Source organism: Polypterus senegalus, chromosome 4 (assembly GCF_016835505.1).
Source record: "Polypterus senegalus isolate Bchr_013 chromosome 4, ASM1683550v1, whole genome shotgun sequence".
Classification (NCBI taxonomy): domain Eukaryota; kingdom Metazoa; phylum Chordata; class Cladistia; order Polypteriformes; family Polypteridae; genus Polypterus; species Polypterus senegalus.
Genome location: NC_053157.1, coordinates 107,220,835 through 107,237,678, shown reverse-complemented (window position 1 = coordinate 107,237,678; position 16,844 = coordinate 107,220,835). Strand labels below are relative to the sequence as shown.

The window sequence follows — 16,844 nt, the reverse complement described above, 5'->3', positions numbered from 1 at the left end:
ATCGGCGTGTAAAGGCGAGTTGTAGCCCACTGTCTGAGTGTCATATGAAAGCTCATTAGGGTACACGAAATGCCAACTTCAATCTTGAAATTTCCACTTTAATCATTTAGTTTATTTTGTCAATAAAGTAGAACATCATAAACTTCATCTTAAAATCGTTTAATTAACCAGTTTCTCAAATTACATCGTAAGTAATGTAGCAAGTTAAATGCTTTCTTTTGTATGTGATCTTCTATGTGCTCTATGTGTGTGAATCACTACTTGCTTCTTAAACCAGCTCTCTTCCTCCGACTGGACACAGAATCCATTACATTCGTGATATTATAGCTCTCTGCATAACTAAAATACTGAGATGTATATGTGATATCATTTTCATGATGATAGGAGACAAAGCACATTGTTAAACATGGGTTTCACAGTGGCGCAGCGATTGTGCGCGACCTTCGATGAAATTATTTATTGCAGCAGTACTCGGGGCAGCTCTAGGCTTGTGGCGGCCCTGGGCAGAGAAAGAATCGGTGGCCCCTTCTCCGCCAATGTCAATATGGTATCTTATGCACAGTGGATGGCCACATCCGTTGCGGACACTGCATAGCCGCCTCGTGCTAATGACACAAGCATTTAACTTTTGTCGAAATTTGCTGCTGCGTTTTTAGCTGTGTCGTTATTTTCTCTTTCTGTTTTATATTCAATATATATTGGCGTGGCCACCCCTGCAGTCTTTGCTTTTCTTTCTCCAAGTAACCGATCGCCACACAATCAGCTCAGTAATAGACTTTAAGCCATCTGTATGCTTAGAGCGCCGATTCTTCAAAACATTTAAGGAACATTGAAATATCTTCATAGTACATATTTAATTATTCTATCCTTCACGCCAGTCCCAGTGGAGAATACAGATTATTTAAATGAAGTTAAAGTTTTATCTGTATAATATAATAACATATTTTGCTGCATTTCATCTTGATATCGTCATCATATGTAAATACACGCTTTATAAAGTGGCTCAGGTTGTGTAATATTATAACTGTAGTGCAAGTTTACAGTGGGGTGATTGTACTTATAACTACAGCAATTGATTAAGTGCGTTTAAAGTTCTTGGGATGAAACTGTTTCTGAACCGCGAGGTCCGTACAGGAAAGGCTTTAAAACGTTTTGTCATGGCTGAGACGTGTTCTTGATACTGTATACTGATAATTCTTTCCGATCAGCTGCTGCTGTGATTCCCCACTCAGATACAGTGATATAAATACTGCGAGTGATGCAGTGAGAGTAATATGGAAAAAGATGATCCGCTGTGGCAACTCCTAACGGGAGAAGCTGAAAGAAGAAGAAGAAGAAGGTGCAGTGAGAGTAACAACGCTAAAGCAGTTATGGTATTTGGAATATTATGGCTATTCCCTGGACCATTATATTGTTACAAGTTAATTACAATCAGATGTATTACACTAATAAACAATATGCGGTTAGTTTCAGTGTATTTATAAAGCCGCATCAGGAAAATAAGAGTAACCACACAGGAACAGTAGCACTGCTTTGTCACTGGGTGCCGCCAGTCTGCAAAACCGAGTGGAGAACTTGCGGACGACAAGGCATGAGGTACCGTTGAAAAGTGTGTGGCTTTACGCCAAGTGTAGGTTTTATACATCGCGATTTGAATGTGGAAAAGTTCTTACACAACATTTCTGTGCGTACGCACAGTTTATACACGAGGCCCCAAGTCTTGGGGATACTGGAACAGAAACCTATATGACTAGATGCCATTCCTAACTCTAATATCCTTCACTTACCTTCTGTGAAACTTAAGAGGGACATTGAACTTTTCCAATCCCATGCACTGTGGCTATGCATGGACTTAGTTGAGTAATCAGTTATTAGACTATTATCAACAAAAATACTATACCAGAAACATAAAATAACTGAATAAATGTGTAGTAAATATGCTTTTGGTTTATATTGGAGTGAGTATACAGTAGGTGGGAGAGCCTACTAGTTTAGAATACACAAAACAAAGCCGACAAGTCTGGGTTCAGGGTTTCAAAATTTAAATTTTCTTAGCAATAAATGCTCTTGTTCAGTACAGTGTATGCAAGTTGGTTTGCAGCAAAATCTCATCCAAGGATCCGGAAAGTTGTCACTTTTTTATTTCTATAAGACTGATTCTCCTTGACCTCTGTCACAAACTCAACTCAGAGTCATAGAAAGTTTTGGGGCAGCCACCCGTGTATTTGGTTTCCTGGCTGCAAAGTCGTAAAATGTATACAGCACTGATGTGCACAAAACCGAGTCCAAAACAGAACTGAGGGAACAGGGAAAAGGGGAAGACAGGAAGTGAGATCAAAGGGGTCGGGCTCATTAAGTTCTTCAGCCATAGGTTCTAACCCAGACATAACATCACAGGTGCTGGAGCTGGCAAGGTCTCCTTCCATAGGCTCGGTCCCGGAAGTGACGTCAAGAGGACCAGGTGGAATCTCCCATGAATGGTCTGCAGGAAAGGGAGAAAAAGAGTCAGTGCACTCTGTCAAATCCTGGTATGACTCGGAACTATCTTTCCTCAAGCCCTTTAGCTGCCTCCCATGTGCATGGGTGTGATACCCCCTATAAGAAAAATTAAACGAAAGTAAATACAGCTTTAAAAAAATTGTTATATCCTAACGTTATTTTCTAGCATTGGTTGAATTGCACTTAACTGTCACTTACTTGATGGAAATTAATATACTGCTCAAAAGAATTAAAGGAACACTTTTTAATCAGAGTATAGCATAAAGTCAATGAAACGTATGGGATATTAATCTGGTCAGTTAAGTAGCAGAGGGGGTTGTTAATCAGTTTCAGCTGCTGTGGTGTTAATGAAATTAACAGATGCACTAGAGGGGCAACAATGAGATGACCCCCAAAACAGGAATGGTTTAACAGGTGGAGGCCACTGACACTTTTCCCTCCTCATCTTTTCTGACTGTTTCTTCACTAGTTTTGCATTTGGCTACAGTCAGTGTCACTACTGGTAGCATGAGGCGATACCTGGACCCTACAGAGGTTGCACAGGTAGTCCAACTTCTCCAGGATGGCACATCAATACGTGTCATTGCCAGAAGGTTTGCTGTGTCTCCCTGCACAGTCTCAAGGGCATGGAGGAGATTCTAGGAGACAAGCAGTTACTCTAGCGGAGCTGGAGAGGGCCATAGAAGGTCCATAACCCATCAGCAGGACCAGTATCTGCTCCTTTGGGCAAGGAGGAACAGGATGAGCACTGCCAGAGCCCAACAAAATGACCTCCAGCAGGCCACTGGTGTTACTGTCTCTGACCAAACAACCAGAAAGACTTCATGAGGATGACCCAAGGGCCCCATGTCCTCTAATGGGCCCTGAGCTCACTGCCCAGCAGCATGCAGCTTGATTGGCATTCGCTATAGAATACCAGAACTGGCGGATGCACCACTGGTGCCCTGTGCTTTTTACAGATGAGAGCAGGTTCACCCTGAGCACGTGACAGAAGTGAAAGGGTCTGGAGAAGCCATGGAGAACATTATGCTGCCTGTAATATTATTCAGCATGAGCAGTTTGGTGGTGGGTTAATGATTGTCTGGGGAGGCATATCCATGGAGGGTCACACAGACCGCTACAGGCTTGACAAAGGCACCTTGGCTGCCATTAGGTATCAGGATGAAATCCTTGGACCCATTGTCAGAACCCTATGCTGGTACAGTGGCTCCTGGTGCACGACAATTCCTGGCCTCATGTGGTGAGAGTATGCAGGCAGTTCCTGGAGGATGAAGGAATTGATACCATTGACTGGCCACCACACTTTCCTGACCTAAATCCAATAGAACACCTCTGGGACATTATGTTTTGGTCCATCCAATGCCGCCAGGTTGCACCTCAGACTGTCCAGGAGCTCAGTGATGCCCTGGTCCAGATCTGGGAGGAGATCCCCCACAACACCATCTGTCATCTCATTAGAAGCATGCACCGATGTTTTCAGGCATGTATACAAGAACACAGGGGCCATACAAAGTGCTGCGTACAATTTTGAGTTGTGCAATTAAATTTTGGAAAAATGGACTAGCCTGCTACACTTTTTCACTCTGATTTTTGGGGCGTCTTTGAATTCAGGGCTCTGTAGGTTGATCATTTTCATTTCCATCAAACGATGTGGCATCCTTTCGTTCCTAACACATTACCCAGTCTATATCAGTATAGATATCCAGGAGGATTTCTTTTTCCCATTGAGATCTGATGTGTTTTCAAAGTGTTCCTTTAATTTTTTTGAGCAGTTTATTTATGGAGGAACATTAGGCTCACACTTAATAATTTCTTTTCCACCAGTGCCTTACCTTGATGTTTTAACTTTGGTTCCTTAATTGGTCTTCAGTCTCTAAATTTATTATGATTGTCTTTGTATTGACTGTTTTCAACCATCCTCTCTTATCTGAAAGAAATCTCATATATAATAATAACAATAATTCTTTGCATTTATATAGCTCTTTTCTCACTACTCAAAGCGCTCAACAATTGCAGGTTAAGGGCCTTACATATATTGACTGAACTGTATCCAGAGCAGTAAAAGTAGTGAATGAACAGCATTCCTGAAACATTACACAGTTGGTTCAAATGGTTTAACCTCACAATGCAGAGCTCAGTGAAGCTCTGTTCCATCTATCTGTTCCATCTATTCAGTTCACACAGTCACCGTTTCTTTAACAAAATTTCTTCCATTGTTTATGCAATGTTTTCTACAATCTGTGTTCCAGTTTGAGCTCCTCCACCATAACACTCATTGTTTATTTTCACGTTTTAACACATCAATGATTTGCTTACAGACGGTCCATATGGTTCAGTCATTTTTAAAATATCATACCTACTGTCCGTCTGTTTGTCATACCTCCCATTAACATTGTCTGTTGATGTCAGTTACTTTGATGACTTTAAACAGTTTCACAAAAAAAATCAAGAAAATGCCAATAAAGCATGGTTTATGACATAAATCATGCTTAAAAGTACTTACACTCTATAATGAGATGCTGCTCCAAAGGAAGCATATAATTAGTACACAAAAATTTATAAGCTCAATGGTTATTCTGCAGTTTCTTAAAGGATAATTAATTTTTTTTTTAAGTCAAGGTTATTTCAAAAGTAAAACAACAGTACAAGTAAAATTTGTAGAAAATGCTGGACTCTGAAACATAATTTTGTGTGACAAATGCATAAAGACCATTTTTGTGAATAAATAACATCAACTTGAAAAATATAGAACTTATCCTTTAATTGTAAACACCTGGGAAAATTAAGAAATTTTAGACGCTTAACAAGTCCATTACAGTCAAATTCAATACAAGTTCTCTATTATATGCATATGTGGTGCATGGGACAAAATCAGCGTATGTGTTTCATTACATAGTGTAATTCGGAATATAGTGTATAAATATCAGTACAGAGTATAATCGTTTCATGTATAAAGCGTATACAGTATACTGTTACACATGAATCAAGTCCTGACAAATGCTTCATAAAGGATAACAACTCATTTATAGCAACACAACTCTTTTACACCTCAACTAATATTAACAGAATATAAAAACAAGCTGAGACAGATGTGATCAAAAGCCACTGTGGTGTGAGAAACTGACCAGGAGAACAGCAGAGAAGTTCCCACAGAGTACAAAGATTAGCAAAAATAAATAAATAAAAAAATGAATAGTAACACCACCAGAGAAATGGCATTTTGACATTGTATGGTTTGACAATAAGATATGTTGTTTTTCTAATTTCAGTATACCATGAGATCTATGATCTTTCTACATCAATGGTTATAAAAGATGGTGCTTATTGCATTTGTGATTTAGTGAATCTATGCTTCTCAGTGTAAATAAATATGTTTCAGCATCAGTGTGAAATTTATCCTTGACCAGTTTCCATTGTATACTATTCTTCTTGAAGAACCCACTTTAAAGTAAAAGCTGGTATCCACCTTACTAATTCCCTTACCAATTTTAAACATTTCATTCATATCACTTTTTAATCTTCTTTTCCTTAACTGGAAAACATTCAGTCCTTCAGTCTAAGAATCAGTCTAGTAGCTCATCTACAATTTTTCTCTAGTACTGATATATCCATTTTTAAAGTTAAGTCTCTAACTTTGTCCCACGGAAATATAGTATGCATATTAAAATGCATCATCTTCTCATGGAAATAATCACTGAATATGCAACATGAGAGTTTTTTTTAGATATTGGCTGGTTACATGTGTGCAATATATAACTAGTTCCAAAGAGAATTTCATTATAGCATACTTGTTTGTTTATTTAATTATTTGTTTGTTTAAACAGGTATGTAAAGCTAATCATAATTTCCTAAGTGTAACAGAACTTTGCTAATAAAACCTAATATCAATGTACAACTTAAGTAACAAATGATAGCTTACTATTTCTGGGAATCTCTTTAAAATTGGTTACATAATGTGTGCATTTAACCAGCTAATTTCCAAAAGTACTTTCATGTTAGTTCATGTTACAGTATACTATATTTCTGTGAGACAATGTCACAGTTTAATACAGTCGATTCCTGTTAATCGGACCACATTGGGACGCAATCATTTTGGTCCTAATAACCGGCTGGTCCGATTACACAAACATGCCCTATACATGTGCAACCAAGACGGGACATGCTATAAGTAACATATTAAAATGTCATTATGACTTTTATTGTGCTGCACATGCATATGGCGAATGTACAAACAAGAACTACGTACATGTACATGTACGGTTGCTTACACCTTTGTTTATTGAAAAAGAAATCTACAAATTCTTCGAAACGATCTACATGACACTCAGCGTGCGAAGCAGTATAAAAAAGGTTACATTACCAAATTCCAGTCAACGTTTGAAGAACTTGTCTAGTGTGATCTGACGCATTCTGTTTACGCACTGCGCTTGTTTACGCTCAACTTCATGTCGCCGGCTACTGGGCGGTCCGTTTTAGGACAGAAACGGCAGGCATGTCCACCCCCACTGGTTTGCACTTGGTACAAATTTTCCGACTTTCTGACCTTTGATAAAAGCATGAATTCTCCTGGGGAGCCCAGGGATCCTCCCGATGTCATTGACCCGTTTTACATCTGCTTTCCGCGGGCGACTTGTGGCTTCTTTCTTATTCTCTGTCACGTTCTTTGGTCCAATTAAACGGAATTTTGGTCCAAATAAGCGAACAATATTAGGCTTATGTGATATGATCTGTTTCGGTTATTTAGGATTCGGTATATATATATAATGCATACACACTGCATGACTGCAACATGCATTGTATTTCTTACTTGTGATTAATTGGGCTTAATTTGGATCTCTGTGGTATCTCCTAGTAATTAAGCGTACTTTAGATAAACTTTGATCAACTGTTTTTTTTTTTTTTATTAATTTATTTATTGGTTTTATCCCTATCAAGATAGCTAGAGTTAATGCAATATCTGGACAGATTACTATACACAGTGCTATAGTTACTGCAAATCTTTTTCTTTTTTATGCTTTGTCTCCATCAATTGAATGTAAAGCGGTTAATTTCTTACAGAAGTAAACCTTTCATGTTGCAATCCATTTAATTATTTACTAATAATTTATGTATTTTATAACTGCTTCCAGTGTCTGAAGAAACTGATAACTGCATCGGTTCACCATGCCAAAATGGCGGTACTTGCATCAATCAAAGAAAGAATTTTGTCTGTGCATGCCGTCCTCCATTTAGTGGAGTCAACTGTACTTTGAAATTAGTGAATGAAAATGCAGCATCCACAGGTAAGAGTTTACTTTTAAATATACTGTAATTACAGTATAAAAATATAATGATGTAAAAATTGTTAACTAATTATAGATTAAGAATTTAAACAAAGTATATTATTCTTACATAAACTGCCATTACATAAATGGCTTTTACAATGCTTTATGTTTAGTCGTATACTGTCTGTGTTATCCAGGGTTGCCTATATATATTAAATAGGTCTAAAGGGGTGCAGAGATAGCTTCATCCTTTAAGTGAAACCTGAAAGATCAGCTCAGGAAATATTACAGGGATGAGCTTAAAGGCCCAGGCTTAAAAGTGTCTGCTGGCCACTAGGTCACTGAGTTTAGAGATGAAAGAGAGAGCAAGGGCTTACCTGGCAAAAGAATAGTGGCTACTGGCTACATCTGAAAGGAACAGACAGATAAAGGAATGGTAGTATTGTTAGTGAATAAGTGGATGGACCACTTCACTTAAACTTCATGTGTTTATGTAAAACACTTCTTATGTAAAAACTGACTGTAGTGAGGTCCTTAGTAAGGCAGAGAAGATGCTCTAATCTTGGTTATGAAACATTTTTGAATTGTATCTCCTACCCCTGTGTATTTTGTGTGTTTTTAATAAAATATTCTTCTTCGTTTTCACTGAACCTTCATTTCTGGGTTTTGAGTCTGCTCAAGAGTGCTCCCAACAGCCCACAATAATATTTTTCATACTGAGCCCCATCATAAGTGATTAAAGAAGCAAAAGTTCAAATTATAATACAGGATACAAGCAGTGCTTTGCAAATAATCATCAGATAAATTTACAGAAGTCAAACTGTAGAGACCTTGCCTAATTAATAACATTTGTGCTCCACATTTTCTGCCTAACAATAGTTTATACTTTAGATCAAAAAGTAAACCTCTGTGTTACAAAAAAAAATATTCATTTTCTTTTTTTTTTAACAGATTTCTCCAAAGGATCCTACCGGTATGCTCCTATGGTCACTTTTTTTGCAGCACACACATATGCAATGACAAGTCCTGGAGTAATCAGATTCAACCATCTTTATGTCAACTATGGCGCATCATATGCTCCAGGCAGTGGAAAGTTTTTAGTTCCATACTTGGGTGTGTATGTTTTCAAATACACAATAAAATCCTGTAGTCCAGAAACCTCCGGGTATCTGGTGGTTGATGAGATTGACAAATTGGCTTTTCAGTCTGAAGATACCTCTGCAGCTTGCAGGTTAATTACAGGAGATGCTGTGCTTGAATTAAATTATGGTCAACAGGTTTGGTTACGCCTGGAGAAAGGATCCATCCCTTCATATTTCCCTCCTGTTACAACATTTGGAGGGTATTTGTTGTACCGTACCTAATGGTGTTCGGTCTACATTCATTTATCTTGTGGTCTGGTATATAAAACTTTGAAACAGATTATGTCCTTGGCAAAATGACTAATTTTAAACATTTCTTTTATGTACACATTTTTACATTATAATTTCAGGCTATTTTGCTTTTTATAGACAATTACAATATTTTAAGAGATTTTAATGTTCAAATATTCCAGATGGTCTTGAGATATTTCAGTCTTGAAAGTTGAGATTGCAGGCCAATTTATGAGAATACAAGTTTGATAAACAAGAGGAAACTACAAAAAGTCAAAATACCATTTAGAGATATCTCAAAATGGATTTAGGACATCTTGAAATTAATTTTAAGACATTGTAAAATAAGTTTCAGATATCTCATAGCCCATTAATTTTATCATAACTGCATTTTCAGATATGAAACTAAATTTGAGATAACTCAATGTAATGTCCTGTAAAAAGTTTCAAAGGGATTTCCTATCATTCTGCGATATCTGTATATTTCAGATAGCTGAAACTGGTCTGGATGACATTTTATACTCTCTCAAAATTAACTCATGTCTGATATAACTAAAATACTTTCATATATCTCAAATTAACTTTCTGATATTTTAAAATGGGTTCCAGCTCCATTTGCGATGTATTAAAGTAAATTTTGTAATATCTAAAATTTTATTTTAAGATATATGAAATACATTTTCAGATATCTTGTAAAAGACAAGAAGGTATTTTAAAATATCTATTCTTTTTTATTTAGATGTCTGAAACATTATCAAAAATACCTCAAATGCATTTCTAGTTCCTGTGTATATTCTCATATATAAAATGCATTTCAGGATATTTTAAAAGAGACAGAAAGTCCTAATAAAATAGAAATTTGTATATGAAGTGACTTTGGGGAAAAAAGTGTATGTCAGATATACAAAAATTCACACGTCTATTTCAGATATCTCTAAAAGTATCTGTGATGTATTTTAAAGCATTTTACGTAACTCAAAATGTGTTGCAGATATCTTAAAATATAAAGAATTTTATTGTGAGTATATTTTCAGATATCTAAAAAGTTGAACTGCACATTAAGATATTTAAAGATAACTTGGAGATATCCCTAGTTGTTAAAGACGCTTCTCAAAGGAGACCAATCGGTCTATCAGCTTAGGCTAATTCACCAATAGATGAGATCTGCCAGGTGCTTTTTAAAAGTTATTAGGTTTCCCACTTCAACTGTATGACAGTTTATTTCAGAGTCCCACCATCTTTTGTGAGAAGTGCTTTATTATATAAAATCATTTAATTGCTTTCCAACAATTTTTACTATATAACCTACTATTTTATTAGATTTTTTAATTGCTTCTCCATGTTCCTTAGAAGAATTGCGTATTGTGACAACATGGACACCTAAATTCTTTTCAAAGGCTGATTCCTGTAGATTTGCAGTACCTATTTTGTAATAGTAATATATTTTCCCTTTGCCCATGTATGACACTTTGCATTACTCTGCATTTAACTGCATTTTCCAAGTGTTTGCCCAGTTTTGAAGGTGGCCTAGTTCTTTTTTAGTTTACTCTGTCACCAGTATTATATTTCCCACTACTCCAACTTTGGTGTAATTTCAAAGTTTTACAGGTTGACTTGTTTTATTAGAATTTGTGTTACTAATATAAAGAATTATAAAAAGTTAATGATTCTAGAATACATTCCACTGATGATCTCATTCAATGAAGAGCATTTCTCTCTTGCCTGTATCTTTGTAAATTACCTCTGATGCCAGTATCTTCTAGATTTAAAATTAATCTTCCATGTAAAAACATATCAAAGCTATTTTTGACTGTCTAAGTAAATTATATTGTATGTATTATTTTATTCTAGCTACCAGACAAATTAGTCTGGCTAAATTTTTCCTCTCATTTAACCTTGATGCTTGTTATATAGTATATTCTTTCCATCCAAGTAGTGCTATGATTTATTTCTGATTATAGTTTCCTTAATAAGATTTGTTATTGGTGTCTAATTAATGGGATCAAAAGTGTCTTTCTTGGGGTGGATTGAAATCAAATTGGCAACTTTCCAGTTATCAGCCACTTCTGTAATTCCTTAGTGAAGGAAAATGATTTTAACTTTGTTATAGCTTTTTAACCTAGAAAGTCCATAAATAATTTTAAAAATAAAGAGAAAACTATTAAATGATAAAATAATGTGTAGGAATACAAGATTTAGGACTGATTTTTAAACTCTTTTAAAAACGTATTAACATTTGTACCAAAATTAGAACCAATTGATTTTATTTGTCTAACTTTTTCATATGTTTTTTAAAAGGATATTTGTTTATACTTGTTCACCCTAAGAAGAGTGATTAAGTGTGTGCACATCACACCAGTCAAAAATCCTAAACTTAATGTGCATGAGCATTGCTATATCCTAATAAATCAGTGATAGTAATAAACTTTTACTGTAACCTCAGTGGGCAATTATGCCATTCTAACTGGACTGATCGGCAGTCATAATTTCTGTTTAAAAGATTGTTAATTGGTTGCTTTCTGAGTTTGATTTTATTTGTATCTTATACTTTGTAAATATTATGTATAATTTAAAAAGATACAAATCTATATAAATAAAATCATAATACTTTCTGGCTGTCTTTTGAATTCTTCAGTTTTGTTTGATGTTAATTATCTATTTTGCAAACTAAGGACATCATTTCAACCCTCAAATCACAGCTTGTCTATTTGTCAGTCGGTTCACTGATCATGCAAATACAGCTGAACTAATTTTCATGAAGTTTTGCATGTGGGTTACTGTTGGTCCAACTTAAAAACCTAGAAAGATAGATACAAAAATGTAATTGGAAAAATGGGTTTTAATAGGAGGCAACCCAAAAACTGTGCAATATTCCAAAATGGCTATGTTGATCTTAGTGAACTCTTGTATATATAATAAAGTCGAACCAACCAAAAATGTAGGCTGCATGGCATTTCAAAGTGTATCAAAGTGGACAGTTGTATTGAGTAGGGGAGGGGTGTATTTGGGGCTGGCAAGTAGAGTAGAAAAATGTAGCACTCTGAAATGGGTAAGTTATAGTTCATGAAAATTTGCATACACATTTCAAAAGTTCAGTCAAAAAAGGGATTAAAATGGAGTGGTACAAATCCAAAATTGCATTATCACGCCAAAAGGGTTCAACAAATGGCAATGAATTTGAGATATTGTTTAGGTTTTGTCCTACTTAGAATAAAGGCTAGAATGTTTGTCCTGTTTGATCTTCAGCTCTCTCTGAATCGGTTTGCAGCTGAGTGTGAAGCGGCTGGGATGGGAATCAGCACCTCCAAATCCGAGACCACGGTCCTCAGCCGGAAAAGGGTGGAGTGCCCTCTCAGCGTTGGGAGCGAGATCCTGCCCCAAGTGGAGGTGTTCAGGTATCTCGGGGTCTTGTTCACGAGTGAGGAAAGAATGGAGCGTGAGATCGACAGGCGGATTGGTGCTGCGTCCGCTTGTGGTGAAAAAGGAGCTGAGCCGTAAGGCAAAGCTCTCAATTTACCAGTCGATCTACACTCCTACCCTCACCTATGGTCATAAGCTATGGGTAGTGACCGAAAGAACGAGATCACGAATACAAGCAGCTGAAATGAGTTTCCTCCGCAGGGTGTCTGGGCTTTCCCTTAAAGATAGGGTGAGAAGCTTAGTCATCCGGGAGAGGCTCTGAGTAGAGCCGCTGCTCCTCCGCATTGAAAGGAGTCAGATGAGGTGTCTCGCGCATCTGATCAGGATGCCTCCTGGACGCCTCCCTGGTGAGGTGTTCCAGACACGTCTAACCAGAAGGAGGTCCCGGGGAAGACCCAGGACACGCTGGAGGGACTGTGTCTCCTGGCTGGCCTGGGAACGCATCGGGATTCGCCCAGAAGAGCTTGAAGAAGAGGCCGGGGAGAGGGAAGTCTGGGCATCTCTGCTCAAGCTGCTGCCCCCGCAACCCGACCTTGGATAAGTGGAAGAGGATGGATGGATGGATAGAATGAAGGCTATGTTCCATGTCAGTAATTCAAATAAAATAATTTGATGGGGAACCAATCATGCATCACTCAAAAAGAGGTATGTCCACTTTCACTAAATGTTGTATTTACATTATTGTTCATGCAATAAAAAAAAGGCTTTCACTGGGAAGTTGTAATGGAAAGGCCAACACAACAAAAGCCTGCATTACTGCAAATTCTTGCAGAAGGAGGAGACACCCGCTGACAGGTGCAGTCATCCTTAAAATTCAGGCTCAGGTCCCCTTTTTCTCTCATTTTAACCTCCATTCTCTCCTCCTCCTTCTGTTCATCGTCTTTCTCTTTTGTCTCTTTGGCCAATCTAACTTTCTTCATCCTCCACCTTCCAAACAAGCTCCTTCTAAACTATCCTTCTCTAATTGGGTGTAGATGTAACCAGCCACTTCCTCCGAGGCACAATTGAGGCACCCAACCAATCCACCTGCTTCCACAAGTGTTATGTTGCATGATAGTTTTTAGTTACAAGTAACTCAATTAACCATGGAGCAAAGCATGCACATGCACACCAGCATCTGTAATGGAGCCCCGCACACGATTATTTATTTTTTCACTCTACACCACGGACTACTTATCACATAACTCCATCCAGAAGGCTTCAAGTTGCATGGGAGGGCTCCATTATTCTCTCAACCCTTTGCAACTGCTGGCCCAGGTCAATGGCGTGGCCCTAACACTGCAGTAAAACCATTACAAACATTAAAACAACACCATTCTTATAGTAACAAAACAAATACACTTTTATTGATAGATAGATAGATACATAGATAGATACTTTATTAATCCCAAGTGGAAATTCTGAAATATTCTAAAATATAACTGAAAAAAAAGAGAATGTTTAATTTACATGTTACTGGCAATGTGTAAAAACTGAAGCCCAACTATACATTGACACACAGACGACATGTCTGCTTGATTGGTGCAGAGGTAAGGACTGCTGCCTCATAATCAAGAGGTGGTGGATTTGATCCCAGGTCTTCCTTGCATTCACCAGTTTGAGTAGTGAGCTGCTGTTATTGTTACTATTATATAATAAAAACATACATTTGATTTGAGTCTGAAATAGCCAGTGTAAATTTCTGATACATGTAAAAGTGCCATAAACTGAGTACCATAGTACTGAAGGGATAAAAGCAGACATACAAACACCGCTCAATTATTTCTTCTTGGTGTCTTGTTGAACAAACGGACACCGCAGTGTTTTTGGTGGATGTTACTTTTCCTCACACATGGACATTCACATCAACAACTCATTTGAACAATTTTTTTATTCAAGAATCCAAGAATGAAACTGAATAAAAATAATTTGAAATAAGTTTTATTCAAGAATAAAGCTGAATAAAAAAAATTGTTCAAATGACATGTTGATATGAATGTCTGTGTGCGAGGAAAAGTAACATCTTTTTCAAGTACCATAAATTTACACAGGATGTTTCATACTCTTATCAAATTTATGTTTTTGATATACAGATAATAATAGCAGCTCACTACTCAAGTGCTAAATACAGAGATGACATGCAATTCAAACCTGTTACCACGCCATTTCTAAACAATAGCTTTTTCACTATGGCATCTCTGCAGATATGTGATGGAGCAGCGTTACCACTTATATAACTGGTTGTAAATGATATGCGCAAACACACACATACGCGAGCATCTTTTATTTTGTACCAACTGATAGTTGTGCTTCAGCAACATGTCAATTGAGCAATTTCTTTTTCTTCAGTTTTATTCTTGAATAAAAGCATACCTGTTTTGTTACATCTTTTATGAAAGTGTTTCTTGGATATTTGGGCTTCACACATCCTACACTTCATGTCAAAATTATGTCATTATTACTATAACATATGAAAACATTTTCAGTGTTAGCTGTGTGTTCAGCATTTCTTGCCTCGCATTTCCTCTATCATTCTATATTTACACAGATCGTTGTAAACACGGAACACACATGAAATGTATATGTTTCAAATCATGATATTTCATTACCTATATAATTCCTTACAAATGCATCACTAGATAAACACTTCAACGCAGAGTTCAGCTGTGAGGATTGCAGCAGGGCAATGCCTTCACCTTACTGAATCGGGGGTGGAGGGTGTAGCAGGCAGCGTTCTGCTAAAGCACATATTTGCAAAGCAAAAGCAAGCTATTAGTGCACTAATAAGGAGCTACAAGCTTCTTGGTATATGTCAGGAAAATGTAAGGAGGTCAGAGACAACAAAAAAATGGTAAATTTCAGGGATTGTAGTGTTAAAAGTTCCATCTTTAAGAAATGTCCTTTCCCGGATTGAGTCTGTGTGTTCTTTAAAATGAGTCTGGCACCTTCAAATCCAGGCATCATGGGGCGTGTCACCAAGCCGCATACATCTCCTGTCTCTAGTTCCTCAGTGTCTGTGGGAACACCACATATCGGGCCATTCCTACTGAGTACTTACCTGGGAGTAGGAGTGGCCCTCCAGCTCACACCCAACCACCTGCCTCTCACTCTGTTCAGTATTGGCTGTTTCTCTCTCTCTTCTTTTTCATTCTTGTCTCCTTTTAATCTCCATTCTCTTTTAAGCCAGTCTAATCTTCTTCCTCCTTCTCCTTCTGCACAGGCCCCTTTCACACTGTCCTCTCTAATCAGGTGCAGGTGCGACAAGCAACTTCCTCTGATGCACAATTGAGGTACCTTACTGATCCACCCGCCTCCACATGTGTATGTGGTGTGATCAGCCAAGTACCCCAATTAATCATGGAGCAAAGCATGCTCTCGCACACCCGCACCTGATTGAAGCCCTGCACATCGTTATTTATTTAAAACTTGCCCTATGCCACAGTCCACTTATCACAAAGCCCTGCCCCTGCTGATTCACACTATTATGCCAAAAATTAGGTCTTGTCCTAAAATGGACGATTGAAAAAGGCAACCAGAAGAGGAAGGGCTAGGCACAAATGTGGTAAAAAGCAGGTAAAGTCAGCAACCAGGAGAATAACAAAAACAAAACCAAATCAGTAAGTAAAAATCAAAGTCAAAAACTGAAGGTAAGTCATTAGGATGATCAAAATACTAGAATACTGTACTGCATTTACCACAACAGCATGTTATATAGACAAGCAGTGATGATCTTACACAAAATTTGTTATATGACTGGTAGTTACAATAGTAACGGTGAAAAAATCACTGCTCAAGGAATAGGAACAAAAAATGGCAATTTTAAGTTTTAACTCTTTGAGGGCTGAATATTTTTTCCAAAAAACATACTTTTCTGAAAAGCAAAGGTGTCACACAGACATCAACATAAAACGTCTGTTGCTGCATGCTGTGGCTGCTAGTTTGCCAAGAATGAGTGGCAGGCTTGTTGCCAGGCTGTCTTTGTGTGGCTGGGGCAGCAGTAGCTGTCACTGTTGCAGTGCATTGCAATCTGGGTTGTGCCTCTTGTCATTGTTAATTGGCAGTCCACCCAGGCGAGCAGTGCCATAGTCGTTTTAGCTACTTGAACCTGATCAGCACCACGAGTAGCGGGGGACCAATCAGCTGAAGCCAGAACCTCACAATCGTCTTTGATCACTTGTATCAAAATCAGAGTCTGACAGGCAAAACGTCATCCCCAGAGTGTTCTACTTTACAAGTCCACTTGGATCTCTCACCAGGTGTCAGGGTCAATTTTGCAGTTATTTGTGCCTTGCTACTCATGGGAGTGCAG

The 16,844-nt window shown here is 37.6% G+C and overlaps 1 protein-coding gene across 1 annotated transcript in view; it reads left to right on the top strand.

Annotated features, from left to right (window-relative positions):
* The window catches only part of LOC120527561 (multimerin-1-like), an 83,473-nt gene extending 71,741 nt beyond the window's left edge, over positions 1–11,732 (top strand). Inside the window, exons 7-8 of the mRNA XM_039751127.1 lie at positions 7,629–7,781; positions 8,715–11,732. Of these exons, the coding sequence (XP_039607061.1) occupies positions 7,629–7,781; positions 8,715–9,127 (566 nt within the window). The 3' untranslated portion in view covers positions 9,128–11,732. The remainder of the gene's footprint in view (positions 1–7,628; positions 7,782–8,714) is intronic.
* The last annotated feature ends 5,112 nt before the right edge of the window (positions 11,733–16,844 follow it).